The following is a 27725-nucleotide window of genomic DNA, read 5'->3' on the forward strand; positions in this document are numbered from 1 at the left end:
ACCCTGACAATACTGGTACTAATTAATAAATAAATAAATGATGGAGAGGTTGTAGGGAGATTGGAACTCTAGGTGGGAATGTAAAATGGTACAACCTCCATGGAAAATGATATGGCGCCTACTTAAAAAAGCTAGAAATAGAAATACCATACAATCCAGCAATCCCACTCCTAGGAACATATCCTAGAGAAATAAGAGCCATCACACAAATAGACATATGCACACCCATGTTTGCAGCATTAGTCAAAATAGTGAAAAGATGGAAACAACCTAAATGCCCATCAACCAATAAATGGATAAACAAATTATGGTACATACACAAATAAAATACTACAAAACAATAAAGAACAACCATGAATCTGTGAAACATCTCACAACATGGATAAATCTGGAGGGCGTTATGCTGAGTGAAGTAAGTCAATCACAAAAAGAAAAATATTATATGAGACCACTATTATAAAAACTCAAGAAAAGGTTTACACAAGGGGGAAAAAAAAACCTTTGATGGGTACAAGGGAGGAGAGGCATGGGGAGGGAAAATTACTAACTAGATAGTAGAGAAGCGTCAACTTTGGTGAAGGGAAAGACAACACACAATATAGGGGAAGTCAGCACAACTTGACTAAAACAAAGTCATAGAAGCTTCCTAGACACGTCCAGATAACTTGAGGGTCTGAGTTACTGGAGCTGAGGGCTGAGGACCATGGTATCAGGAGACATCTAGGTCAACTGGCAAAGCATAGTTCATAAAGAAAATTTTCTACATCCTACTTTGGTGAGTAGTGTCTTGGGCCTTAAAATCTTGTGAATGGACATCTAAAATGCATCTATTGGTCCCATCCTGTCGAGAGCAAAAAAGAATGAAGAAAACCAAAGACACAAGGAAAATATTAGTCCAAAAGACTAAATGGCCCCATGAACCACAGCCCCATCAGCCTGAGTCCAGAAGAACTAGGTGGTGCCCAGCTTCTACCACCAACCACTCTGACCTGGATCACAACAGAGGGTCCTGGACAGAGTGGAAGGAAAATGTAGAATGAAATTCAAATTCACAACAAAAGACCAGATTTACTGGTCTGACAGAGTCGGGAGAAACCGTTCCCTGAGACTATGGCTCCCAGATACATTGCCAACTCAGAACTGAAGCCACTTCCAAAGCCCACTTTTCAGCCAAAGATTAGACAAGACTATAAAACAAACAGTAACACATGTGAGGAACGTGCTTCTTAGTTCAATCAAGTATACAAAACCAAATGGGCCATTCCTGCCCAAATGCAAGAGGGCAGGAAGGGACAGGAAAACTGCATGAATAGACACACAGGGAACCCGAGGTGAAAAGGGGAGAATGCTGACACATTGCAGGGATTGCAACCAATGTCACAAAACAATTTGTGTATAAATTTTTAATGAGAAACTGATTTGCTCTGTAAACTTTCACCTAAATCACAATACAATTTTTTTAAACTGAACGTAAGATAAAGATTTTTTTCAGAACGACAAAAGCTGAGAGAATTTATCACCTGCAGATCTGCACTACAGTAAATGTTGGAGGAAGCTTTTTGGCAGAAAGAACATTGTATTAATGGAAATTTGGATCTACACAAAAGTTATGGTTTACATGTGGGTAGATTTAAAAGACTTATTTTCTTATTTTTAATCTATTTAAAAATAAATGACAGAAAAAGAAAAAAAAGATAGTTGACTGTTTAAAATAAAAATACATTGTGGGGTTTATAACATATGTAAAATTACAACGTATGACAACAGTAGCTCAAAAGATGGGACAGTGGAATGGAAATCTAGTGTTGTAAGGTTTTTACGTTATACAGGAAATTTTATATTATTTGAAGGTAGATTATTATAAGTTAATGATATTTGTTGTAAACCCCAGAACAACCACTTAAAAAAAAAAAAAGTAGCGATAATAAACCAATAAAACCAAAACCCAGTGCCATCGAGTCGATTCCTACTCCTAGCGACCCTATAGACAAAGTAGAACTGCCCCATAGAGTTTCCAAGGAGTGCCTGGTGGATTCCAACTGCCGACCCTTTGATTAGCAGCTGTAGCACTTAACCGCTACGCCACCAGGGAATAGTAGTGACAAAATGAAATATTAAAAACAAATACAAAAGAAGGCAGGTAAAGAGGTAAAAAGGCACGAAGTACAGACAAGACAAAGAGAAAACAGAGATATGATAGATTTAAGCCTAACCATATGATAATTATATTAAATACAAATAATCTAAGCACTCCCTTTAAATGGCAGAGATTGTCAGATTATATTAAATTAAAAAGTAAGATCCAACTACATCCTGTCTCCAAGAAACCCACCTTAAATATACTATCACAGATAGGCTAAAAGGCAAAGATGGAAAAACTATACCATGAAAACACTAATCAAAAGTAAGATGGAATGGCTATATTAATGTCAGGCAACACAGACTACAGAAAAGGAATATTACCAAGGATAAAGAGGAACATTTATCTACAGTAAATGCATAAATTCATCAAGATGACATAAAAATTCTAAATATTTATGTAACTATTAACAGAACTTCAAAAATACATGAAAAAAGAAAAACAACTGGAAGAAGCAATAGACAAATCAAATAATATAATTTATTTTTTCAAGCCCCTACTGCACCAGTGATAGAACAGGTAGATCGAAAAAAATTAGTAAATATATAGAGGATTTGAACAACAGCATAACAGACTTGAGCTAATTGACATTTATAAAACACTCGAACCAAAACCAGAAAAACACTAATTCTTTTCTACTGCAAATGAAACATTCACCAAAATAGATAGTACACTGGGTCATAAAACAAGTCCCAATAAATTTTAAAAGACTGGCATCATACAAAATATGTTCTTTGAAAACAGATTTGAACTATAAGTCAATAATAAAAGGGTATATGGAAGCCTGTCCCCCATATAGTTGGAAATTAAACAAAACATTTCTAAGTTAACCAGTAAGTCAAAGAAGAAATCACAGGGAAAATTAGAAAATATCTTGAACTGAATGTAAAGAAAAAAAAAACCACAACATCGTGAGATGTGGGATACAGCAAAAGCATTGGATATGGGGAAATGTTTAATATTAAATGCCTGTATTAGAAAAGAAGAAAGGTCTCATATTAATGATCTGAGCTTCTATATAAGAAAAAGAACAAATTAAACCCAAAGTAAGCAGGAAGAAAGAGAAGAAAACATAAGAAATCAATGAAATCGAAAACATAAAAATAAAGAAAAATCAATGCTACCTAAAGCTATCTTTTTCAAATGAGCAATAAAATTGATAAACTTCCAGCAAGACTGATCATGAAAAAACAAAAAGACAGAAGACCCAAATTACCAAGAGGAGATATCACTACAGATCTCATAAATATTAAAAGGATTTAAAAGGAAAATATTGTGAACCATTTTGTACCAATAAATTTAACCACGTAGATGAAATAAACAAATTTCTTGGAAGACGCTATCTACCAAGGCTAATTTAAAAAGAAATGGATAACTTGAATAATTTTATATCTAATAAATAAATTAAATTTTATAGTTAAAACACTCCACACAAAGACAACTGTAAGCCTAAATGGCTTCAGTGATGAATTTTTCCAAACATTTAAGGAAAAAATAATACCAGTCGTTCACAAACTCTTTCAGAAAACAGAAGAGGTGGAAGCACTTCTCAGTTCATGTTTTGAAGTCATCATTACCTCAATAAAAAAACCAAAGATTGTTGTTGTTGTTATGTGCCGTCAAATCGGTTCTGACTCACAGCGACCCTATGCACAACACAACAAAACACTGCCTAGTCCTGCGCCATCCTTACAATCCTCGTTATGCTTGACCTTGTTGCAGCCGCTGTGTCAATCCACCTCATTGAGGGTCTTCCTCTTTTCCGCTGACCCTGTACTCTGCCAAGCATGATGTCCTTCTTCAGGGACTGATCCCTCCTGACAACATGTGCAAAGTATGTAAGACGCAGTCTCGCCATCCTTGCTTCTAAAGGTGCATTCTGGTTGTACTTCTTCCAAGACAGATTTGTTCATTCTTTTGGCAGTCCATGGTATATTCAATAATTTTCACCAAGACCACAATTCAAAGGCGTCAATTCTTTTTTGGTCTTCCTTATTCACTGTCCAGCTTTCACATGCATATGATGAGATTGAAAATACCATGGCTTGGGTCAGGCGCACCTTAGTCTTCAAGGTGATGTCTTTTCTCTTCAACACTTTCAAGAGGTCCTTTGCAGCAGATTTACCCAATGCAATGCGTCTTTTGATTTCTTGACTAGCTGCTTCCGTGGCTGTTGATTGTGGATCTGAGTAAAATGAAATCCTTGACAACTTCAATCTTTTCTCCATTTATCATGATGTTGCTCATTGGTCCAGTTGTGAGCATTTTTGTTTTCTTTATGTTGAAGCGCAATCCATACTGAAGGTTGTGGTCTTTGATCTTCATTAGTAAGTGCTTCAAGTCCTTTTCACTTTGAGCAAGCAAGATTGTGTCATCTGCATAACGCAGGTTGTTAATGAGTCTTCCTCCGATCCTGACGCCCCCTTCTTGTTCATATAGTCCAGCTTCTCGTATTATTTGCTCAGCATACAGACTGAATAGGTATGGTGAAAGAATCCAACCCTGACTCAAACCTTTCCTGACTTTAAACCAATCAGTATCTCCTTATTCTGTCCAAACAACTGCCTCTTGATCTATGTAAAGGTTGCTCATGAGCACAATTAAGTGTTCTGGAATTTCCGTTCTTCCCAATGTTATCCATAATTTGTTATGATCCACACAGTCGAATGCCTTTGCATAGTCAATAAAACACAGGTAAACATCCTTCTGGTATTCTCTGCTTTCAGCCAGGATCCATCTGACATCAGAAATGATATCCCTGGTTCCACATCCTCTTCTGAAACTGGCCTGAATTTCTGGCAGTTCCCTATCAATATAGTGCTGCATCTGTTTGTTGAAACATCTCAATTGATATTCCATCAATTCTTGGAGCCTTGTTTTTCGCCAGTGCCTTCAGAGCACCTTGGACTTCTTTCTTCAGTACCATTGGTTCCTGATCATATGCCACGTTTTGAAATGGTTGAACATTGACTAATTCTTTTTGGTATAATGGCTCTGTGTTCCTTCCATCTTCTTTTGATGCTTCCTGCATCGTTTAATATTTTCCCCATAGAATTCTTCACTATTGCAACTTCAAGGCTTGAATTTTTTCTTCAGTTCTTTCAGCTTGAGAAATGCCAAGCGTGTTCTTCCCTTTTGGTTTTCTATCTCCAGTCCTTTGCACATGTCATTACAATACATTACTTTGTCTTCTCGAGAGGCCCTTTGAAATCTTCTGTTCAGTTCTTTTACTTCATCAATTCTTCCTTTTGCTTTATCTGCTTGACGTTCGAAAGCAAGTTTCAGAGTCTCCTCTGACATCCATCTTGGTCTTTTCTTTCTTTCCTTTTCAGTGACCTCTTGCTTTCTTCATGTATGATGTCCTTGATGTCACTGCACAACTCGTCTGGCCTTCGGTCACTAGTGTTCAATGCGTCAAATCTATTCTTCAGATGGTTTCTAAATTCAGGTGGGATATACTCAAGGTCATATTTTGGCTTTTGTGGACTTGCTCTGATTTTCTTCAGTTTCAGCTTGAAATTGTATATGAGCAATTGGTGGTCTGTTCCATAGTCAGCCCCTGGCCTTGTTCTGACTGATGATATTGAGCTTTTCCATCGTCTCTTTCCACAGATGTAGTCAATTTGATTTCTGTGTGTTCCATCTGGTGAGGTCCATGTGTATAAAAAAAAATAGTCACCATTTATGTTGGTGAAAGAAGGTATTTGCAATGAAGAAGTCGTTATGTCTTGCAAAATTCTATCATTCGATCTCCGGCATTGTTTCTATCACCAAGGCCATATTTTCCAACTACTGATCCTTCTTCTTTGTTTCCAACTTTCTCATTCCAATTGCCAGTAATTATCAATGCATCTTGATTGTATGTTTGATCAATTTCAGACTGCAGCAGCTGATAAAAATCTTCTATTTCTTTATCTTTGACCCTAGTGGTTGGTGTGTAAATTTGAATAATAGTCGTATTAACTGGTCTTCCTTGTAGGCGTATGGATATTATCCTATCACTGACGGCGTTGCACTTCAGGATAGATCTTGAAATGTTCTTTTTAACAATGAATGCAACACCATTCCTCTTCAAGTTGTCATTCCCAGTGTAGTAGAAAGTATGATTGTCCAATTCAAAATGGCCACTACCAGTCCATTTTGGCTCACTAATGCCTAGGATATCAATGTTTATGCATTCCATTTCATTTTTGATGATTTCCAATTTTCCTAGATTCATAGTTCATACCTTCCAGGTTCTGATTATTAATGGATGTTTGTAGCTGTTTCTTCTCATGTTGAGTCGTGGCACATCAGCAACTGAAGGTCCTGAAAGCTTTCCTCCATCCATGTCATTAAGGTCGACTCTACTTTGAGGAAACAGGTCTTCCCCAGTCATCTTTTGAGTGCCTTCCAACCTGGGAGGCTCGTCTTCCAGCACTATATCAGACAATGTTCCGCTGCTATTCATAAGGTTTTCACTGGCTAATGCTTTTCAGAAGTAGACTGACGGGTCCTTCTTCCTAGTCTGTCTGAGTTTGGAAGCTTAGCTGAAACCTGTCCTCCATGGATGACCCCGCTGGTATCTGAATACCAGTGGCATATGTTCCAACATCACAGCAACACACAAGCCTCCACAGTTTGACAAACTGACAGACACATACAAGAAAACTACAGATCAATATCCCTCATAAACAGAGAGGTAAAAATCCTTCACAAAATTTTACCAAATTGAATCCCACTATAGATAGTGGGGTGTGTGTGTGTGTATGTATGTGTGTGTGATAGTTCATCATGACCGATTGGGTTTATACCAGGAATGTAACATTGGTTTAGCATCCAAAAAATCAAACAATGTAATTCACTGTATTAATAGAATAAGAAAGTAAAATCATATGATTATGTCAATAGGTCAAGAAAGAGCATATGAAAAAATTAACATCGATTCCTGATTTTAAAAAACCCTTAGTAAATTAGAAATAGGAACAAACTTCTTCAACTTGATAAAACACATTTGTGAAAAAAGCCACAACATCATATATAATGGTGAAAGACTGAATGTTTTCCTTCTAATACCAGGAAAAGACAAGGATGTCTGTTCCCACAACTGCCATGCAACATTTTATTGGAGATTCTAGCCAGTACAGTAAAACCAGATAGCAAAATAAAAAGAACATAGATTTAAAAGGAAGAAGCAAAATTATTTTGGCACAAACGACATGATAGTCTATATAGGTGTCTTGAAGAGTCCACACACACACACACACACAAAAAAAAATAAGATTGTAAGATACAAAGTCAATATGAAAAAAATGTATTTCTGTATACCAACAACCAACAATTAGAAATTGAAATTATAAAAAATTCACAGTAACATAAAAAAACGGAATGCTGAGGTATAAATATAACAAAATATATGCAAAATCTGTACACCGAAAACTACAAGCCACTGAGATAAAGAAGACCTAAATAAATGAAAAGATATACATTTTTGAATACGATTTGAAGACTCAATATCGATAAAATGGCATTTTTCCCAGATCGAGCTATAGATCCAACACAGTCCTAATCAAAATTCCAACAAGCTATTTTAAAGAAATTGACAACTTAATACTCATATTTACATGGGAACGGGAAGGAATTAGAATAACCAAAACGATTTCAAAAAAAAAGAAAGTTGAAAGGCTTATACTATCTGACTTCAAGGCTTCCTATAAAGCTGAGTAATCATGACTGTGTATTGGCATAAGGATAGACATAAAGGTCAATGAAACAGAATAGAGAACGCAGAAAAAAACCTCCACATATGTGCTTAATTAACTTTTGACAATGGTAAGTCAGTGAGTAAATGATAGTTATTTCATCAAATGGTTCTGGAAATACAGGATAACAGTATGAAAAAAAAAAAAAGCATCACCTCCCACCATAGAAAAAATTTAGTTCAAAATGAATTGTATACTTACGCATAAGAGCTGGAATTATAAAACTTTCAGAAGAAAACATAGGAAGAAATCTTCACCATCATGGAGTAGAAAAAGATGTCCTAGGTAGGACCAGGAAAAAAAAAAAAAACCACACATTCAAAAAATTGATACATTAAACTTTATCAAAAAAATAAAGCTTGTGCTCTTTGAAAGACAACATAAAGGAGTGTAAAGGCAAGCCAGAAACTGGGAGAACGTGTTTGAAACACATATATCTGACAAAGGACTTGTATTAGAATACAGCAAGAACTCTTACAACTAAATAATAGGGAAAATAACCTGATTAAACATGGGCAAAATGTTTGAAAGAATACTTCACAAAATAAAAAGCCAAAAACTCATTGCTATTGAGTCAATTCCGACTCATAGTGACCCTATGGGACACAGTAGAACTGCTTCATAGGGTTTCCAAGAAGTGGCTGGTGGATGCAAACTGCCTACCTTTTTGGTTAGCAGCCGAACTCTTAAGCGCTGTGCCACCAGGGCCCCAAATAAGATAGCTAAATAGCCACTAAGTATCAAAAAAGATGCTTAACATCATTACTTATCAATGAAATCCAGATTAAAACCACAATAAGATACTACTAGACACCCACTGCAACAGATAAAGTATAAAAGACCGACAATACCAAGTACTTGTTAAAATGTCGAACTAGAATTCTCATAAATTGCTTGTGGTAGTGTAAGATAGTTCACCTACTTTGGAAAACAGTTCTGCATTTTGTTATAAAACTAAATAAACACTATATGACCCAGAAATTCCACTCCTGTGTATTTATCCAAGCAAAATTATAACATGTCCATGCAAAATTGTTTGCTAATGTTCTTAGCAGCCTTAATCATAATGGCCCTAAACTAGAAACAACCCAAATAGTTATCAACAGTGAATGAGTAAACTAGTTGCTGTATATTCATGCAATGGAATACTACTCAGCAGTATAAAAGAGCCAAACATTTATACACATGAAAACATTATAATGCAAAATACAACATAGGTAATGCTCCAGGATTCTGTTAATTTGGAATTCTAGAATAGGCAAAACTAATTCTTAGTGGCAGAAAACAGTTCCTTGACTGAAAAGGAGCATAAGGGGACTTTTTGGAGTAATGAAAATGTTCTACATCTTGATTGAGTGGTGTTTACATAGGTATAAGGAGCTGTGGTGGCGCAAGGGTTAACATGCTTAGCTGCTAACCAAAAGGTTGGAGGTTCGAACCCACCAGCCACTCTGGGGTAGAAAGATGTGGCAGTCTGTTTCCGTAAAGATTTATAGCTTTGGAAACCCTATGGGGCAGTTTTACTCTGTCCTGTAGGGTCGCTATAAGTTGGAATCGACTCGACAGCAACAGGTTTGGTTTTTGTTTATAGTGGGTTGAATAGTGTATTCAACCAAATTCATGTCCATCCACAACTCAGAATGTAACCTTATTTGGAAATGGAGTCTTTGCAGATGTAACTAGTTAAAACAAGATCATACTGGATTAGAATGGACCCTAATCCAATGACTGGCGTCCTTATAAAAAAGAGGGTAAGACACACAAGAAAGATCATGCGAGGACCAAAGCAGAGATGGCAGTGATGCAGCTAGGAGCCTAGAAACACCAAGGATTGCCAGGACCCACCAGAAGCAAGGAAAAATTCTTCCCTAAAGCCTTCAGAGGGAGCATGGCCCTGTTGACACCTTGATTTCAGAATTCGAGCCTCCAGAAGTGTGACAGAATAAATGTCTGTTGTCTTAACCCACCAAGTTTGTAAGAATTTATTACAGCAGCCCTTGGAAACTAACATTTCAGAGGGTGGCTCGAGAAGACAAAGTGAGGTATTATAATGAAATGTGTAAAAAAACTGGAGAGAGAAAACGAAAAGGGAAGAATACATACAGCATTTCTCAAGCTGAAAGAACTGAAGAAAAAACTCAAGCCTCAAATTGCAATATTGAAGGGTTCTACAGGGAAAATACTAAACGATGCAGGAAGCATCAAAAGAAGATGGAAGAAATACATAGAGTCACTGTACCAAAAAGAATCAGTCGACATTCAACCATTTCAGGGGGTAACATATGATCAAGAATGGGTGGCATTGAAGGAAGAGGTCCAAGGATGCACTGAAAGCATTGGCAAAAAACAAGGTTCCAGGAATTGATGGAATACCAACTGAGATGTTGCAACAAACGGTTGCAGTACTTGAAGTGCTGACTTATCTATGCCAAGAAATTTGGAAAACAGCTAACTGACCGACTGACTGGAAGAGATCCATATTTGTACCCATTCCAAAAAAAGATGATCCAACAAAATGCAGAAATCATCGAACAATATCATTAATATCATACACAAGTAAAATTGTTTAGAAGATCGTTCAAAAGCAGTTGCAGCAGTTCATTGAGAGGGCACTGCCAGAAATTCAAGCCAGATTCAGAAGAGACTGGAACAAGGGGTATCGTTGCTGTTGTCAGATGGATCCTGGCTGAAAGCAGAGAATACCAGAAGGATGTTTACCTGTGTTTTATTGACTATGCAAAGGCATTCGACTGTGTGGATCATAACAAATTATGGATAATATTGGGAAGAATGGGAATTCCAGAACACTTAATTGTGCTCATGAGCAACCTTTACATAGATCAAGAGGCAGTTGTTTGGACAGAATAAGGAGATACTGATTGGTTTAAAGTCAGGAAAGGTTTGAGTCAGGGTTGGATTCTTTCACCATACCTATTCAGTCTGTATGCTGAGCAAATGATCTGAGAAGCTGCACTATATGAAGAAGAACGAGGCATCAGGATTGGTGGAAGACTCATTAACAATCTGCAATATGGACCCTAAGTCTAATGACTGGCGTCCTTATAAAAAGAGGGTAAGACACAACCTTTCTTGCTGAAAGTGAAGCATTTACTGATGAAGATCAAAGACCACAGTCTTCAGTATGGATTACACCTCAACATAAAGAAAACAAAAATCTTCACAACTGGACCAATAAGCAACATCATGATAAACGGAGAAGATATCGAAGTTGTTGAGGATTTCATTTTTACTTGGATTCACAATCAACCCTCATGGACGTAGTAGTCAAGAAATCAAAGGATGCTGCCGACTGCTCTGACAGGGATCATGTTAGACGGTCCCAGACAGAGCTGGAGAAAAATGTAGAACAAAATTCTAACTAAAAAAAAAACCAAAAAGCCCAGTCTTACTGGTCTGACAGAGACTGGGGAAACTCTGCGAGTACGGCTCCCGGACATCGTTCCAGCTCAGCAAGGAAGTCACTCCTGAGGTTCATCCCTTGGCCAAAGATTAGACAGGCCTATATTTTAAGTATATTAGAAATAAAAAACATAAATAAGACGATACACTGTATTGGGCAAATCTGCTGCCAAAGATCTCTTTCAAGTGTTAAAAAGCAAAGATGTCACTTGAAGGACTAAGCTGCACCTGACCCAAGCCATGGTGTTTTCAATTACTTCATATACATGTGACAGCTGGACAATGAGTAAGGAAGGCCAAAGAAGAACTGATGCCTTTGAATTATAGTGTTGGCAAAGAATGTGGAATATACCATGGACTGCCAGAAGAACGAACAAATCTGTCTTGAAAGAAGTATAGCCAGGGTGTTCATTAGAAGCAAGGGTGGTGAGACTTCGTGTCACATACTTTGGACATGTTAACATGAGGGACCAGTCCCTGGAGAAGGACTTCATGCTTGTAGAGTAAAGGGTCAGCAAAAAAGAGGAAGACCCTCAAGGGGATGGATCGACCCAGTGGCTGCAACAATGGGCTCAAGCATAACAATGATTGTGAGGATGGCTCAGGACCAGGCAGTGTTTTGTTCTGTTGTATATAGGGTCGCTATGAGTTGGAACGGACTTGATGGTACCTAACAACAACAACAGGAAACTAATACATTTTGCTATACAGATGATGTTAATTGCCCTTGAAATATTAACCTTATCTCTTAGTTTTTTGCTTTTCTAAGAACTATTTTGTTGGAAAGCAGATATTGAAATGCTTTCACTTTATCATTGAATTAGTCAACACTCAGAATGGTAACATGTTCAAAACCTATTGTTCTACTTTTCTGTTCCATTGGATTTGTTTAGTTTAGTTTTCTCAGTAATAAAGAGCACTCCCCAAAATTTATTTGGGAAATTAGTTGATTTATATTTTTCACTCTTTCTAGGTATGTTGCTACCCTATCTCAGCTTACTAGAGAAAATAAAACTCCTCAGAAATCCAAATACCCAACCACAAGAATTCATGTTGGCCCAACTCCAGGTAAATGAGTTGTCTGTTTTATTTCATTTTTAGAACAAAAATATTAGCCCTTTATAATAAGTTTAAATTTTATTCAAGTAAGTTGGAATATGTGAAGCCAAGTTTTTGTGTCTCTTTTAAGGATACTCAACTCACTCTGGCTAACAACAAACTCAGTAAATTACATGTACTGGAATTGGAGCTTTGAAAAATTTTAAGTATATTTTCAAGTTTATTACAGTTTAATAGGTTAATATACAATATGAAATTTTAAGGTTATGTTTCAAAATGAATAAATGCAGCTGCCCAAAATAAGCTAAATACTAATAACTGTCACCCTACCCCCCCCCCAAAATCCACTGCTGTCACCTCAATTCCAACTCATAGTGACCATATAGGACAGAGTAGAACTGCCCCATAGGGTTTTCAAGGCTATACATTTTTATGCAAGCAGACTGCCGCATCTTTCTCTCGTGGAGTGGCTACTGGGTTCCAACTACCAACCTTTCAGTTAGTAGCCAAGCAGTTAACCACTGTGCCACCTAAAACTCATTGTAGATTCAGAGATGGCTAAAAAGAAAGGAATAAAGTTAGTTGAGTTACTTTTTGTCTTCTTTTGAAATGAACGTTTTTCAAAGAAACGGTGTTGGTTGTTGGGATAGGTTGAGGGCAGGTCTTAAGGAGGAGAGGGAGTTGGTAACTTATAATGGAAATCAGTTAGTACCCAGGGTAGGAGCATAGCATTTAGGGTCAGAGATCTTGGGTTTAGATCCCTGCTCTACGTAATTGTGGGAAAGTCACTTCACCTCTGAGCTTTAACGTCTTCATCCTCAGCTAGTACTGGGTTTCACAGAAGATGTTCAGTAAGTATTCCTTTCTACTATCCTACCCTGGAAACCCTGGTGGCGTAGTGGTTAAGTGCTATGGCTGCTAACCAAAGGGTCGGCAGTTCAAATCCACCAGGCGCTCCTTGGAAACCCTATGAGGCAGTTCTACTCTGTCCTATAGGGTCACTATGAGTCGGAATTGACTCGACAGCATTGGGTCTCTCTCTCTATGCTACCCTATCTCACAGGATACTGGTGACAGGAAGACTCCATACACATGGAAATTCTTTGTAAACTGGAAAGCACTGTAAAGTATTACTGTTTTTCTTGTCACCACTCCTTTAAATACAACAGCATATGAGTGCAAGGCACAGTCAATAACCTTCATCTCAGTGGTTCTCCAAGGGCCCTGCTTCTATGTATCTAGCTTATTTTCCCTAACTCAATACATACTTCAGTTCCTCCTGCTTGTTTTGGTGTACTACTCAGATTTCCTACTCTAAATGGTCAACCTCAGTCTTCTCCATTTAACTCTGTTGCCTCAGATTTCAGGGCACCTGCTAGGACTGGTAAAAAATGTTGCCTTCTTCAGCCTTTCTACTTGCTCTGATTTCCCTATTCCTCTCTGAGGTCTGGAAACCCTGGTGGCATAGTGGTTAAGTGCTACAGCTGCTAACCAAAGGGTCAGCAGTTCAAATCTGCCAGGCACTCCTTGGAAACTCTATGGGGCAGTTCTACTCTGCCCTATAGGGTCGCTATGAGTCGGAATCGACTGGACAGCAATGGGTTTGGTTTTGGGTTTCTCTGAGGTCTCTATCTTCTAACATCCCCACCATCTTCACCTGTGGAAGGGATCATTTGATAAAGTTGAGGATTATAGCAATCACTGTCCGTGCTTTTTCAAACGGCTTCTACAGTTCAAATCTGTTCCTGTTTTTACCATGCCTAAAATCCTTTATTTCCCATCTCCTTCAGGATAAAATCTAGACTTTGTAAACGGCAAAGTCCTTAATGCTCTAATACCTGTCTGTCTTTACAGTGACATCTCTTACTACTCTGCAATTCACACCACAAACTCCACAGTGAGTGTGGGTCATTACTATTTATTCCCTGCCTCATTTCAAAAAGGTTTGCAAGGTACATTGTGTTTTCTCATACCCTTACCCAAACACTCTAGGAAACTTCTCTTCCTTCTCTAGAAAACTTTCCCTGGTAGGTTACCACAGCACTTCTATCATGGCCATATCATGCTGTATTAGTTTTCTGTTGCTATGGAACAGATTACCACAAACACAGTGGCTTAAAACAACACACATTTATTGTCTCACAGTTCCTGTGGTTCTGGAGTCTGGGCAAAGCGTAGATCAATCCTCTGCTTAGGGTTTCATAGGCTGCAATCAGGGTATCAACTGGGTTGCATTCTTATCTGGAGGCTTGACTAGGGAAGAGACTACTTCCAAGCTCACTCAGATTGCTGACAGAATTCGTTTCCTTGTGACCGTGGAACTGAGAGTCCCAGCTTCTTGCTGGCAGTTGACTAGAGGCTGGTAGAGGCTGCTTGCAGTTCCTAGAGGCTGTCTGCTGTTCCTTGACACGTGGGCTTTCCCAACATGGCCTCCTACTTCATCCAGCTAGCAAGGAGAGTCTCTAGGGCGAGTCTGATATAAAGACGGAGTCTTATATAATATATAATCATGGAAGTAAGGTCCTATCGCCTTTGTCATATTGGTTCGAAGCCAGCCTCAGATCCCACCCATACTCAAGAGAGGGAATTACACAAAGGCAGGGCTCATAATGGGCCGTCTTAGAGTCTGTCCACTACATGTGCTATATTATGGATGTCTCTCTACTGTTAGTCTTCTTCAAAGAGTGAGCTCCCTAAAGGAATGGATTGCTTGCCTGTCAGTCTACCAAAATCAGCACAGTACTTGGCACATAGTAGCCATCCAGCACTCATGAACTAATGAGTGAATGAATGGTAAGAAAAAGTAGCATTATTGTTCTTTTAACAGTCCTGTGATTTTAAAGAAGGAGAATAAACCCACAGCGAGTGGGCAAAAGTGAGAAGGTGAGCTGGAAGAGAGAATATTTTAAGGAATGTCCAGAAACTGATTGGATTTCTAGTGCTGAGCGTTGTCCTATTTGAAAATAGGGCAAACTATTCTTTATGTCTAATCTGAAAGAGACTGTACCTAAGAAGTTGTGGTAAACTATTGTTCAGAATATTCACTCCCTATCCTGTTGTCTCTTTATGGGTAAAATACATTTCCTTGCCTTTTGACTTTGGGTTTTGCCATATGACTTGTTTTACTTAGTGGAATATTGTTGTTGTTGTTGGGTGCCATCGAGTCGGTTCCGACTTGTAGTGACACTATGCACAACAGAACGAAACACTGCCCGGTCCTGAGCCATTCTTACAATAGTTGTTATGCTTGAGCTCATTGTTGCAGCCACTGCGTCAATCCACCTCGTTGAGGGTCTTCCTCTTTTCTGCTGACCCTGTACTGTGCCAAGCATGATGTCCTTCTCCAGGGACTGATCCCTCCTGACAACATGTCCAAATTATGTAAGACGCAGTCTCGCCATCCTTGCTCCTAAGAAGCATTCTGGTTGTACTTCTTCTAAGACAGATTTGTTCATTCTTTTGGCTGTCCATGGTATATTCAATATTCTTCTCCAACACCACAATTCAAAGGCTTCAGTTCTTTTTTGGTCTTCCTTATTCACTGCCCAGCTTTCACATGCATATGATGAGATTGAAAATACCATGGCTTGGGTCAGGCGCACCTTAGTCTTCAAGGTGACATCTTTGCTCTTCAACACTTTCAAGAGGTCCTTTGCAGCAGATTTACCCAATGCAATGAGTCTTTTGATTTCTTGACTGCTGCTTCCATGGCTGTTGATTGTGGATCCAAGTAAAATGAAATCCTTGACAACTTCAATCTTTTCTCCATTTATCATGATGTTGCTCATTGGTCCAGTTGTGAGCATTTTTGTTTTCTTTATGTTGAGGTACAAACCATACTGAAGGCTGTGGTCTTTGATTTTTATTAGTAAGTGCTTCAAGTCCTTTTCACTTTTGACAAGCAAGGTTGTGTCATCTGCGTAATGCAGGTTGTTAATGAGTCTTCCTGCAATCCTGATGCCCCATTCTTCTTCATATAGTCCAGCTTCTCGTATTATTTGCTCAGCATACAGGTTGAATAGGTATGGTGAAAGAATACAACCCTGATGCACGCCTTTTCTGACTTTAAACCAATCAGTATCCCTTTGTTCTGTCCAAACAACTGCCTCTTGATCTACTGGTGTGATGTGTTTAGAGTTTGAAAATGGTTTGTGTGACTTTGCTTATTCTTTTTTCGTTCTGCTGTCATCACAAGCATATGCCTGGGATAGCCCTCTAGTTACAGAGGAAGATGAGAGAAACAGAGCAGAGCTTCCCCAGCCTAGCTTCCCAGCCATCCCCAGCCCACATAAGCCAGCCCACAGCTGACCTGCAGACATGTGACCTGAACAAATGTCACTGAGATTTTTTGGTGATTTATTATGTACCAATAGCAAACTTACACAAAATATCAAAAGGAAGTATGCCTCACCAAGTATGGATTTGTCTTCTCTTGTTCAGAGAGGGTTATAGCTTGCCAACGAGAAAAACTCACATGAGATTTAGGAGGTTGTCTTAGGCTGGATTCTCTAGAGAAGCAAAACCAGTAAAGCGTATAAATATGTAGATAGATTTCTATCAAGGAAATGGATCATGAGGTTATAGAGTCTAGAACATCCCAAGTCTGTGGGTCAGGCTGGAGGCTTCTCCTGATTCACATAGTCATCAGGGTTGGTGAACCCAAGACTGGGAACTCAGACCACAGGTAAGCTGCTAGGTCTCCCAAGAACCAGAGGTCAGATGAACAGGAGCAGCTTCGGGATCCAGAGCGAGCAAAAGCCCACGGGCCTTGCCAGAAAGTCCACCTATATTGGATGTAGGCCACACCCCTGAGGAAACTCCCTTTCAACTGATTGGCTACTCACAGCAGATTCTATCATGGAGGTGATCACATTATATCAGATCTCATCATGGAAGTGATCACATCATCATATGACTGCCAAACTACATCGTAACTGTCAAACAACTGAGAATCAGGGCCCAGCCAAGCTGACACACAACCTTAACTATCATAGAGGTGGAAGCGAAAAAGTGGCCTTGGAGAAGCTGCATGTGTCAAGCATGGTGGCTTTCTCAGGCATGGAGACTTCCTCAGATGCAGCAGTTTCATATATCTCTTCACAAACTCTCATTTCACAGACGTGGTGGCTTTACCCATATCTCCATGAACTCATAATTTGTGTTCCCTCTAGATGTGTGCAGTTCCTTGAACTTCCCCATGAACTCTAGGTTTTCCCACTCATGTCAATACATCATACTAAAGTAGATGGTGACTGTTTTGCCAGTTCTCCAGCTGTACCATTCCAGAACTTTACTCCCCCAGGCCCTCCCACAACTGTATAAGTCCTAATTACTACATTAAACCCCTACTCTTGCATTACTTGTACTGGCTCTGTGTTTCTAACTGAACCTAGGCTAGTATAGGAGTGAATGGAAATAAACAATTTTGCAATCATCAGAGACCACCAATCAGATTTTAACATCTTCACATAATTAAATTATTTTAAGATTAAAAAAATAAAATTTAAGTGGGAGAATAACCAGGATCCATCCTGAGAAGAGCTTGTTGTTGTTTGCTAGGTACCATTGAGCCTGTTCTGACTCATAGCAGCTCTATGTACGGCAGAATGAAACATTGCTTGGTCTTGCCCCATCCTCATAATTGTTGTTAACTTGATTTTTTTTGAGCCTATGGTTGCAGCCGTTGTGTCAATCCATCTTGTTGAGGGTCTTCCTCTTTTTCAGTGACCCTGTACTCTACCAAGCATGATGTCCTTCTCCAGAGACTGATCCTTCCTGATAATATGTCGAAGGTATGTGAGATGAAGTCTCGCCATCCTGGCTTATAAGGAGCATCCTGGCTATGCTCCTTCCAGGACAGAGTTGTTCCATCTTCTGGCAGTCCATAGTATATTCAATATTCTTCACCAACACCATAACTCAAAGGCATCAATTCTTCAGTCTTCCTTATTCATTGTCCAGCTTTCACATGCATATGAGGTGATTGAAAATACCATGGCTTGAGTCAGGCAAAACTTAGTCCTTAAAGTGACATCTTTGCTTTTTAATACTTTAAAGAGATCTTTTGCAGCAGATTTGCATAATGCACTATGTCATTTGATTTCTCCACTGCTGCTTCCATGGGTGTTGATTGTGAATCCAAGTAAAAATGAAATCCTTTACAACTTCAATGTTTTCTCAGTTTATCATGAGGTTGCTTATTGGTCCAGTTGTAAGGATTTTTGTTTTCCTTATGTTGAGGTGTAAACCATACTTAAAGCTGTGGTCTTTTATCTTCATCAGTAAGTGCTTCAAGTCCTCTTCACTTTCAGCAAGCAAGGTTGTGTCATCTACATATCGCAGGTTGTTAATGAGTCTTCCATCAATCCTGATACCTCATTCTTTTTCATATAGTCCAGCTTCTCAGATTATTTGCTCAGCATACAGACTGAATAAGTATGGTGAAAGCATACAACTCTGCAGCACACCTTTCCTGATTTTAAACCATGCAGTATCCCCTTGTTCTGTTCCAACGATGACTGCCTCTTGATCTAAGTACAGGTTCCTCATGAGCACAATTAAGTGTTCTGGAATTCCCATTCTTCACAGTGTTATCCATAATTTGTTATTATCTACACAGTCGAATGCCTTTGCATAGTCAATAAAACACAGGTAAACATCTTGCTGGTATTCTCTGCCTTCAGCCAGGATCCATCTGGTATCAGCAATCATATCCCTCATTCTATGTCCTCTTCTGAATCCTCTTGAATTTCTGGCAGCTGCCTGTAGATGTACTGCTGAAACTGCTTTTGAATGATCTTCAGCAAAATTTTGCTTGTTATCTTAGTTATCTAGTGCGATTATAACAGAAATACCACATGCGGATGGCTTTAACAAAGAGAAATTTATTCTCTCACAGTCTAGTAGGTTATAAGCCCAAATTCAGGGTGTCAGCTCCAGGGGAAGGCTTTCTCTGTCAGCTCTGGAGGAAGATACCTTGTCATCAATATTCCCCTAGTCGAGGAGCTTCTGAGGCACAGGGACCACAGGTTCAAAGGACACCTTCTGCTCCCAGTCCTGCTTTCTTGATGGTATGAGGTCCCCAACTCTCTGCTTGCTTCCCTCTCCTTTTGTCTTTTAAGAGATAAAATGTGGTGCAGGCCACACCCCAGGAAACTCCCTTTACGTTGGCCCAGGGAAGTGACCTGAGCAAGGGTGGTGTTACAATCCCACCCTAATCCTTTTGACATAAAATTACAATCACAAAATGGAGGACAACCATACAATACTGGGAATCATGGCCTAACCAAGTTGATACACATATTTTGGGGGGACATAATTCAATCCATGACACTTGCATATGATATTAATGTTATTGGTCAATAATTTTGACATTCTGTTGGATCATTTTTCCTTGGAATGGGTACAAATATGGATCTCTTCCAGTTGGTTGGCCAGCTAGCTGTCTTCCAAATTTCTTGATATAGATGAGTCAGCACTTCCACTACTGCATCCATTTGTTGAAATATCTCAATTGGTATCCTGTCAATTCCTGGAGCCTTCTTTTTCACCAAGGCTTCCAGTGCAGCTTGGACCTCTTCCTTCAGTACCATCAGTTCTTGATCACATGCTACCTCCTGAAATGGTTGAATGTTGACCAATTCTTTTTGGTACAGTGACTCTGTGTATTTCTTCCATCTTCTTTTGATGCTTCCTGTGTCATTTAGTATTTTCCCTGTAGAATCCTTTAATATTGCAACTTGAGACTTGAATTTTTTCTTCAGTTCTTTCAGCTTGAGAAATGCCAAGCATATTTCTTTCTTTTTGGTTTTCTAACTCCAGGTCTTTGCACATTTCATTGTAATGCTTTACTTTGTTTTCTTGAGCAGCCCTTTGAAATCTTCTGTTCAACTCTTTTACTTCATTATTTCTTCCTTTCTCTTTAGCTACTCTTTGTAAGAGCAAGTTTCAGAGTCTCTTCTGACATCCATTTTGGTCTTTACTTTCTTTCCTGTCCTTTTAGTATCCTCTTGCTTCCTTCATGTATGATGTCTTTGATGTCATTTCACAACTCCTTTGGTCTTTGATCATTAGCATTCAGTGCATCAAATCTATTCTTGATATGGTCTCTAAATTCAGGTGGGATATACTCAAGGTCGTACTTTGGAGTGACTTCATTACTGAGCTAAAAGGGTGTCCAGGGGCCATATTTTCAGGGTTTCTCCGTTCTCTGTCAGCCTAGTCTTTTTTTGTGAGTTAGAATTTTGTTCTACATTTTCTCCAGCCCTGTCTGGGACCCTCTGTTGTGATCCCTCTCAAAGCAGTCAGTGGTGGTAGCCTGGCACCATCTAGTTGTGCTAGACTCAGGGTGGTGGAGGCTGTGGTAGTTGTGGTCCATTAGTCCTTCGAACAAATCTTCCCTTGTGTCTTTGGTTTTCTTCATTTTCCCTTGCTCCAGATGGGGTGAGACCAGTGGAGTATCTTAGATGGCCACTCACATGCTTTTAAGACCCCAGATGCTATTCACCAAAGTAAAATGTAGAACATTTTCTTTGTAAACTGTGTTATACCAGTTAAGCTAGATGTTCCCTGAGACATTGGTTCCCACAGCCTTCAGCCCAGTAATTTGGTCCTTCAGGGAGATTGGATGCGTCTGTGGAGTTCCATGACCTTGCCTTGGACAACTTGTGCTGGCTTCCCCAATATTGTGTACTGTCTTACCCTTCACCAATCTCAATGTGGTTTTGATTTGCATCTCCCAAAGGAGGCCTGGGGAGCCCTGGTGGTGCAGTGGTTAAGAGCTACAGCTGCTAAACAAATGTTGGCAGTGTGAATCCACCAGCTTCTCCTTGGAAACCCTGTGGGAAAGTTGTACTCTGTCCTATAAGATTGCTATGAGTCTAAGCTGACTCGAGGGTAATGGGTTTTTTAAGGAGCCCTAGTGGTGCAATGGAGCCCTCGGCTGCTAATCAAAAGGTCAGCAGTTCAAATCCACCAGCTGCTCCTTGGAAACCCTATGGGGCAGTTCTACTATGTCTTATACAGTAATTGTGAGTCAGAATTGACTTGATGGCAACAGTTTTGTGGTTTGGTGGTACAATAGTTAAGTGCTTGGCTACTAACCAAAATATTGATGATCTGAACCCACCCAGTGATACCGTGGGAAAAAAGATCTAACGATCTGCTCCTATAAAGATTACAGACTAGGAAATCTTATGGGGTAGTCCTACTCTGTCATATAGGGTCATTATGAGTTGAAGTCAACACGATGGCAAACAACAACAGTTGATAATAATGTTGAGCATCTTTTCATATGCTTGTTGGGCATTGGTATTTCTTCTTTATAAAATCTTTTGCCCATTTTTTAAATTGGGTTGTTTGCCTTTTTGCTGTTAAGTTGTAGGAGTTCTTTATATGTTTTGGAAATTAAACCCTTATCTGATACATGGTTTCCAAAAATTTTGTCCTAGTCTGTAGGTTGTCTCTTCACTTTGTGGTTAAAGTTCTTTGTTCAACAAAAGTAGTTGAAACTGATGAAGTTTAATTTATTTATCCTTTTCTTTTGTTGCTAGTGCTTTCGGTGTTGTATCATTTTTAAAAATTAGATCCCAAAACAATACCTGTACGTTTTATTCTAGGAGTTTTATGGTTTTGTTGCTGTTGTTAGGCACTGTTGAGTTGGTTCCAACTCATAGAGACCCTATGTACAACAGAATGAAATATTGCCTAGTCCTGTGCCATCCTTATAATCACTGCTATGTTTGAGCTCATTGCTGCAGCCACTGTGTCAATCCATCTCATTGAGGGTCTTCCTTTTCACTGACCCTCTACTTTACCAAACATGATGTTCTTCTCCAGGGACTGGTCCCTCCTGATAACATGTCCAAAGTACATGAGACAAAGTCTTGCCATTCTCACTTCTAAGGAGCATTCTGGCTGCACTTCTTCCAAGACAGATTTGTTTGTTCTTCTGGCACTCCATGGTATATTCAATATTCTTTGCCAACATCATAATTCAAGTGCATCAATTCTTCTTCAGTATTCCTTATTCATTATCCAGCCTTCACATGCTTGTGAGACTACTGATAATACCACAGCTTGGGTCAGGTGCACCTTAGTCCTTAAAGTGATATCCTTGCTTTTTAATGCTTGCAAGAGGCCTTTTGCAGCAGATTTGCCCAGTGCAATATGTCATTTGATTTCTTGACTGCTTCTTCTATGGGCATCGATTGTGCATCCAAGCAAAACAAAATCCTTGACAACTTCAATATTTTGTCTCTTTATCATGATGTTGCTTATTGGTCCAGTTGTGAGGGTTTTGGTTTTTTTATGGTGAGGCATAATCCATACTGAAGGCTGTAGCGTTTGATCTTCATCAGTAACTGCTTCAAGTCCTCTTCCCTTTCAGCAAGCAAGGTTGTATCATTTTCATATTGCAGGTTGTTAATGAGACTTCCACCAATCCTTATGCCACATTCTTCTTCATATAGTTTAGCTTCTTGGATTATTTGGTCAGCATACAAATGGAATAAGTATGGTGAAAGGATACAACCCTGTCACATACCTTTCCTGATTTTAAACAGTATCACCTGGTTCTGTTCGAAGGCCTGGCTCTTGGTCTAAGTACAGGTTCCTCAGGAGCACAATTAAATGTTCTGGAATTCCCATTCTTTGCAATGTTATCCATAACTTGTCATGATCCACAGAGTCAAATGCCTTTGCATAGTCAATAAAACACAGCTAACATCTTTCTGATATTCTCTACTTTCAGCCAAGATCCACCTGACATCAGCAATGATATCCCTGGTTCTATGTCCTCTTCTGAATCTGACTTGAATATCTGGCAGTTCCTATCGATGTACTGCTGCAACTGTTTTTTGAATTATCTTCACCAACATTTTACTACTGTGTGATATTATTGTTTGATAATTTCCACATTTTTTCACCTTTCTTTGGAATGGACACAAATATGGATCTCTTCCAGTCAATTGGCTAGGTAGCTGTCTTCCAAATTTCTTGGTATAGAATAGTGAGCGCTTCCAACGTTCCATCCGTTTGTCAAAACATCTCAATTGATATTCCACTGATTTCTGGAGCCTTGTTTTTTGCCAATGCCCTCAATGCAGCGTGGACTTCTTCCTTCACTACCATCTGTTCTTGATCATATTTTACTTCCTGAAATGGTTGAACATTGGCTAATTCTTTTTGGTACAGTCATTCTGTGAATTCCTTCCATCTTCCTTTGATGCTTCCTGGTTTGTTCAATATTTTACCCATAAAATCCTTCAATATCGCAACTAGAGGCTTAAATTTTTTCTTCAGTTTTTTTTTTTTAGCATGAGAAATGCTAAGCATGTTCTTCTCTTTTGGTTTTTTATCTCCAGGTCTTTGCATATTTCATTATAATACTTTGTCTTCCTGAGCTGCCCTTTGAAATCTTCTGTTCCGCTCTTCATCATTTCTTCCATTTGCTTTAGTTACTCTTCATTCAAGAGCAACTTTCAGAGTTTCTTCTGACATCCATTTTGCTGTTTTATTTCCTTCCTGTCCTTTTAATGACCTTTTGCTTTCTTCATGTATCATGTCCTTGATGTCATCCCACAACTCATTGGTCTTCGGTCATTAGTGTTCAATGCGTCGAATCTCTTCTTGAGGTGGTCTATAAATTGCATGCCAAAGATAAAATGAAGATTTTTACCAACTTTTGCAGTCTGAAATTGATCAAACATGCAGTCAAGATGCAGTGACAATTACTGGTGATTGAAATGCTAAAGTTGGAAACAAAGAAGGGTCAGTAATTGGAAAATATGGCCTTGGTTATGGAAATGATGTCAGAGATAGCATGATAGAACTTTGCAAGACCAATAAATTATTCATCTTATGGTTTTAGTTCTTTCATATTTAAGTCCTTGATCCATTTTGAGTGAATTTTTGTGTTTGACGTCAGATATGAGCCCAGCTTTGTTCCTTTGCATGTGGATATCCAGTTGTACCAGCACCACTTATTAAAGAGGCTATTCTTTCCCCACTGCATGACTTAACACCCTTGTCAAAAATCAGTTAACCATAGATGCATGGGTTTATTTCTGGATTCTCAACTGTATTCCAATTGTCTATGTGGCTAATATTATACCAGTACTAAATTGTTTTGATTACCATAGCCTTACAGTATATTTTGAAATTGGGAAGTGTGCGTCCTGCTTTGTTCTTCTTCTTCAAGATTGCTTTGGCTATACAGGGCTCCTTACAGTTCCATGGGATTAAATCTTATTATTTGCTAGGTATCTCTGGGCAAGTTACTGCAGGTCACTTAATCTCAATTTCCTCATCTGTAGAATAAGGTTAATAATACTTGCCCATCAGGAAGCTTTTCTCTAAGTTAAATAATGTCATACACATAGAATGCTTAGCACAGCACCTGGCCCATCCTAAATGCTGAAGTGACAAGTCTGATAACCTTTAGTGCTGTTCCCTCCATCAAAAGCACTTGTAACTCCCTTCTTTGCTCTTCTCTGTTTAGTAAATTGCTCCTCATGTTTCAAAGTCCAAGTCTGTTTTTATTTTTTCTAGGAAGTTCTCCTGTTATTTCCCAGAGATAGTGATTCCCTCCTTAAGCTCATATAGCACTTTCTCCTCTATTAGCTCACGAACACCTTTTCCCTTCATATACACTGTATTTCTGTTACACTTGACAGGGACTCAGTATGTTGAATGAATGAACTAACAAAACATAAAAAGACTGAGCAAAATGGAAAGAATGATTCATGATGAATAAAGTTAATTGCAAAATGTGAAATTTAGAAAGTTTGAAAAAGTAGCTTGTTTTCATTCAGGTGATCTTAGAGCATTATGCAACAAATGCACTTTATAAACCCCCAAAACCATGAGTGCTTCTCTTTTTCCCATTTTTCCTCCATGTCTATTGAATTTCTGTTTTTCATATTTCACACCATAGATAAAGCTTCTCCTGAGTCACAAATGGAAACAGATATTGTTGCAAAGATTTTTGAGGAAGTGAAGGTATGGGAGGGTGAACTATCACCACCAGAGTATGAACGCTCCGATATGTCATGGGAAGAAGAAGTGGAAGATCTTGTCTCCTGGGCCAACACTCTCAATACAAATACTTTAGAGGATTAAACCTAACACTCTAGATTTTAAAAAAATAAACAGCATCAATCACAATTGGCTTCATGGATTGACTTTGAGAATTTGGGTTCCATTCAACTCGGTCTCATCTTTTCACTGCAAGTACAGATTACAAATATAACTTCAAGTCACTGAATATTGTTGTTCTGATTTTTTTTTTTTTTTTCCTTACCTCTACTTCTTTGTTCGGAAGTAAGCTAACAAAGCTAGTGGTATTCGCTGTTGTATTATAGTCAGTGGCATTATATGCCCACTGTTGTTAGGCAACTGGATAGGAGTTTTGGCAGGCAGAATGTGGGTCAGGAAAAGGCTGGGATAGAATGGGACCACTTTGGAGCTTCAGAGGCTTGACATTATCCAAGTAAAGGGACCTATACATTTTTCAACACCTGCCCAGTTTCTTTTCTTATGCCCTGTATGCTCAGGGGATGAGAGGTGACCGTTTTAATACTGTCCCTCTACTGTTTTCTCCCAAAGTACATGCTGTGTTTTCGCTTAGATCTTGATCGACTCTTCCCTTAGTTTCTGATATCTTCACTTTCTCCCTTTCCATTTGCTGTGTTGTCTCAGCCTGTAAGTATGCTCAGCTTTCTCCTATAATACGCCTCTACCTTTGACCTGGCATCTCCATCCCTTTAACACTAGCTCGCTTGTATTTTCTTAGTCAGACTTCTTAATAGTAGTCTACTCTTTGCTCTCTTTATTTCTTTAATTTACTTTACATTTGCACTTACTGCACAATAAAATCTCTCTTTGGCTCATGCTGTTGTTGTTAGCTACCATCGAGTCAGCCCTTGACTCATGGTGATCCTATGCACAATGGAACAAAACACTGCCTGGGGATCGGACCATTGTGATCCATAGGGTTTGCGTTAGCTGATTTTTAGAAATAGATTGCCAGGTCTTTCTTCCTAGTGTATTTAGTCTGGAAGCTCTGCTGACACCTATTCAGCATCATAGCAACATGCAAACCTCCACTGAGGAATGGGTGGTAGCTGTAGGTGAGGTATATTGGCCGGGAATCAAACTGGGGTCTTCTGCACAGAAGGCAAGAATTCTACCACTGAACCTCCATTGTACTTCATCTTCTGCTCATACCATGCCACTAAAATTTGCTATTATCACCAAAATTTCCATACTGGCAAAAATTTGATAGATTCCTTATCTTACTGGACCTCTAGACTATATTTGATATTACTAACCACTCTTTTCTTTTTGAAATGTTTTTGTCTTGCCTTCAGAGACACTTGTTTTGAGGCTTACCCATCTACACACACAACCTCTCCCCACGAACACCATACGTACACATATGTCTGTCCTTAGATCTAGTTATAAATATGTCTCTCCCCCATCATTTCTAGAGAAGTTTATTGTCGTTCCTATGAAATAAAGGAAAAGCTCTGTTACAGGTACTCTACTCTCTTGGTACTGCCCTGGCTAGCGGGATGTTTCCAAGCTTGCCCATGACAGTAAAGACAACAGGGGCCGCAACTGATTACAGTGCCTGATACTTCCGTTCTTTGTCCCAACCAGAACTACAAAATTCTGAGATTTCACAGATTTCCTCCTCTTTTTGTCAGTGTCACAGCACAGCCATGAGCCAATTATATGAGGCCCACCTGACTTGATAATTAAGAGAGTTATTTTTACACCCAATGAAAATAGCCATTCTGAATGGCCCATCTAATACCTCAGTGAAACTATAGACTGTCTTATTTTGTTAGTGCTACTGTAACAGAAATACCACAAGTGGGTGGCTTTACCAAACAGAAATATGTTTTCTCATAATTTAGGAAGCTGGAAGTCTGAATTCAGGGTGTTGGCTCTAGGTGAAGGCTCTCCTTGCCTACTCTGGGTAAAATCCTTGTCTCAGTTTCGCTAACATTCTTGGTGTTCCTTGGAGATCTTCATCTATTTTTACTTGGCATTTATTTTTACTTCTTGCTTCTGTGCCTAATCTGCTCCTTTTATATCTCAAAAGTGATTGGCTTAAGACACACCCTACAGTGATATCATCTGATTAACATAACACAGAAAAACCTATTTCTAAACAGAATTACAACCACAGGTATAGGGGTTAGAATTTACAACACATATTTTGGGGGCACACAATCCATAACAGTAGTTGAGAGATGTTTGGTTGATGGTCACATTAGCTGACACCAGGCTTCTGACTCCTCTCTGGCTGCATTATAAGAGGACAGACATGTGGTCTGTAAACAGATAAACAGCAGTTG

The 27725-nt window shown here is 39.0% G+C and overlaps 1 protein-coding gene across 6 annotated transcripts in view; it reads left to right on the top strand.

Annotated features, from left to right (window-relative positions):
• Positions 1–27725, top strand: part of UBE2U (ubiquitin conjugating enzyme E2 U) — a 206790-nt gene that overhangs the window by 52669 nt on the left and 126396 nt on the right. For 3 of the 6 annotated variants that reach the window (XM_049879482.1, XM_049879481.1, XM_049879484.1), the window contains 2 exons: positions 12275–12369; positions 25295–25509. In XM_049879482.1, coding sequence (XP_049735439.1) covers positions 12275–12369; positions 25295–25479 — 280 coding nt within the window. In that variant the 3' untranslated portion in view covers positions 25480–25509. Of the gene's footprint in view, positions 1–12274; positions 12370–18084; positions 18153–25294; positions 25510–27725 lie in introns of those variants that run through there. The other 3 variants (XM_049879483.1, XM_049879485.1, XM_049879486.1) reach the window with 3 other exon arrangements.

The sequence above is a fragment of the Elephas maximus genome, chromosome 3, assembly GCF_024166365.1.
Source record: "Elephas maximus indicus isolate mEleMax1 chromosome 3, mEleMax1 primary haplotype, whole genome shotgun sequence".
In the NCBI taxonomy this organism is placed as follows: domain Eukaryota; kingdom Metazoa; phylum Chordata; class Mammalia; order Proboscidea; family Elephantidae; genus Elephas; species Elephas maximus.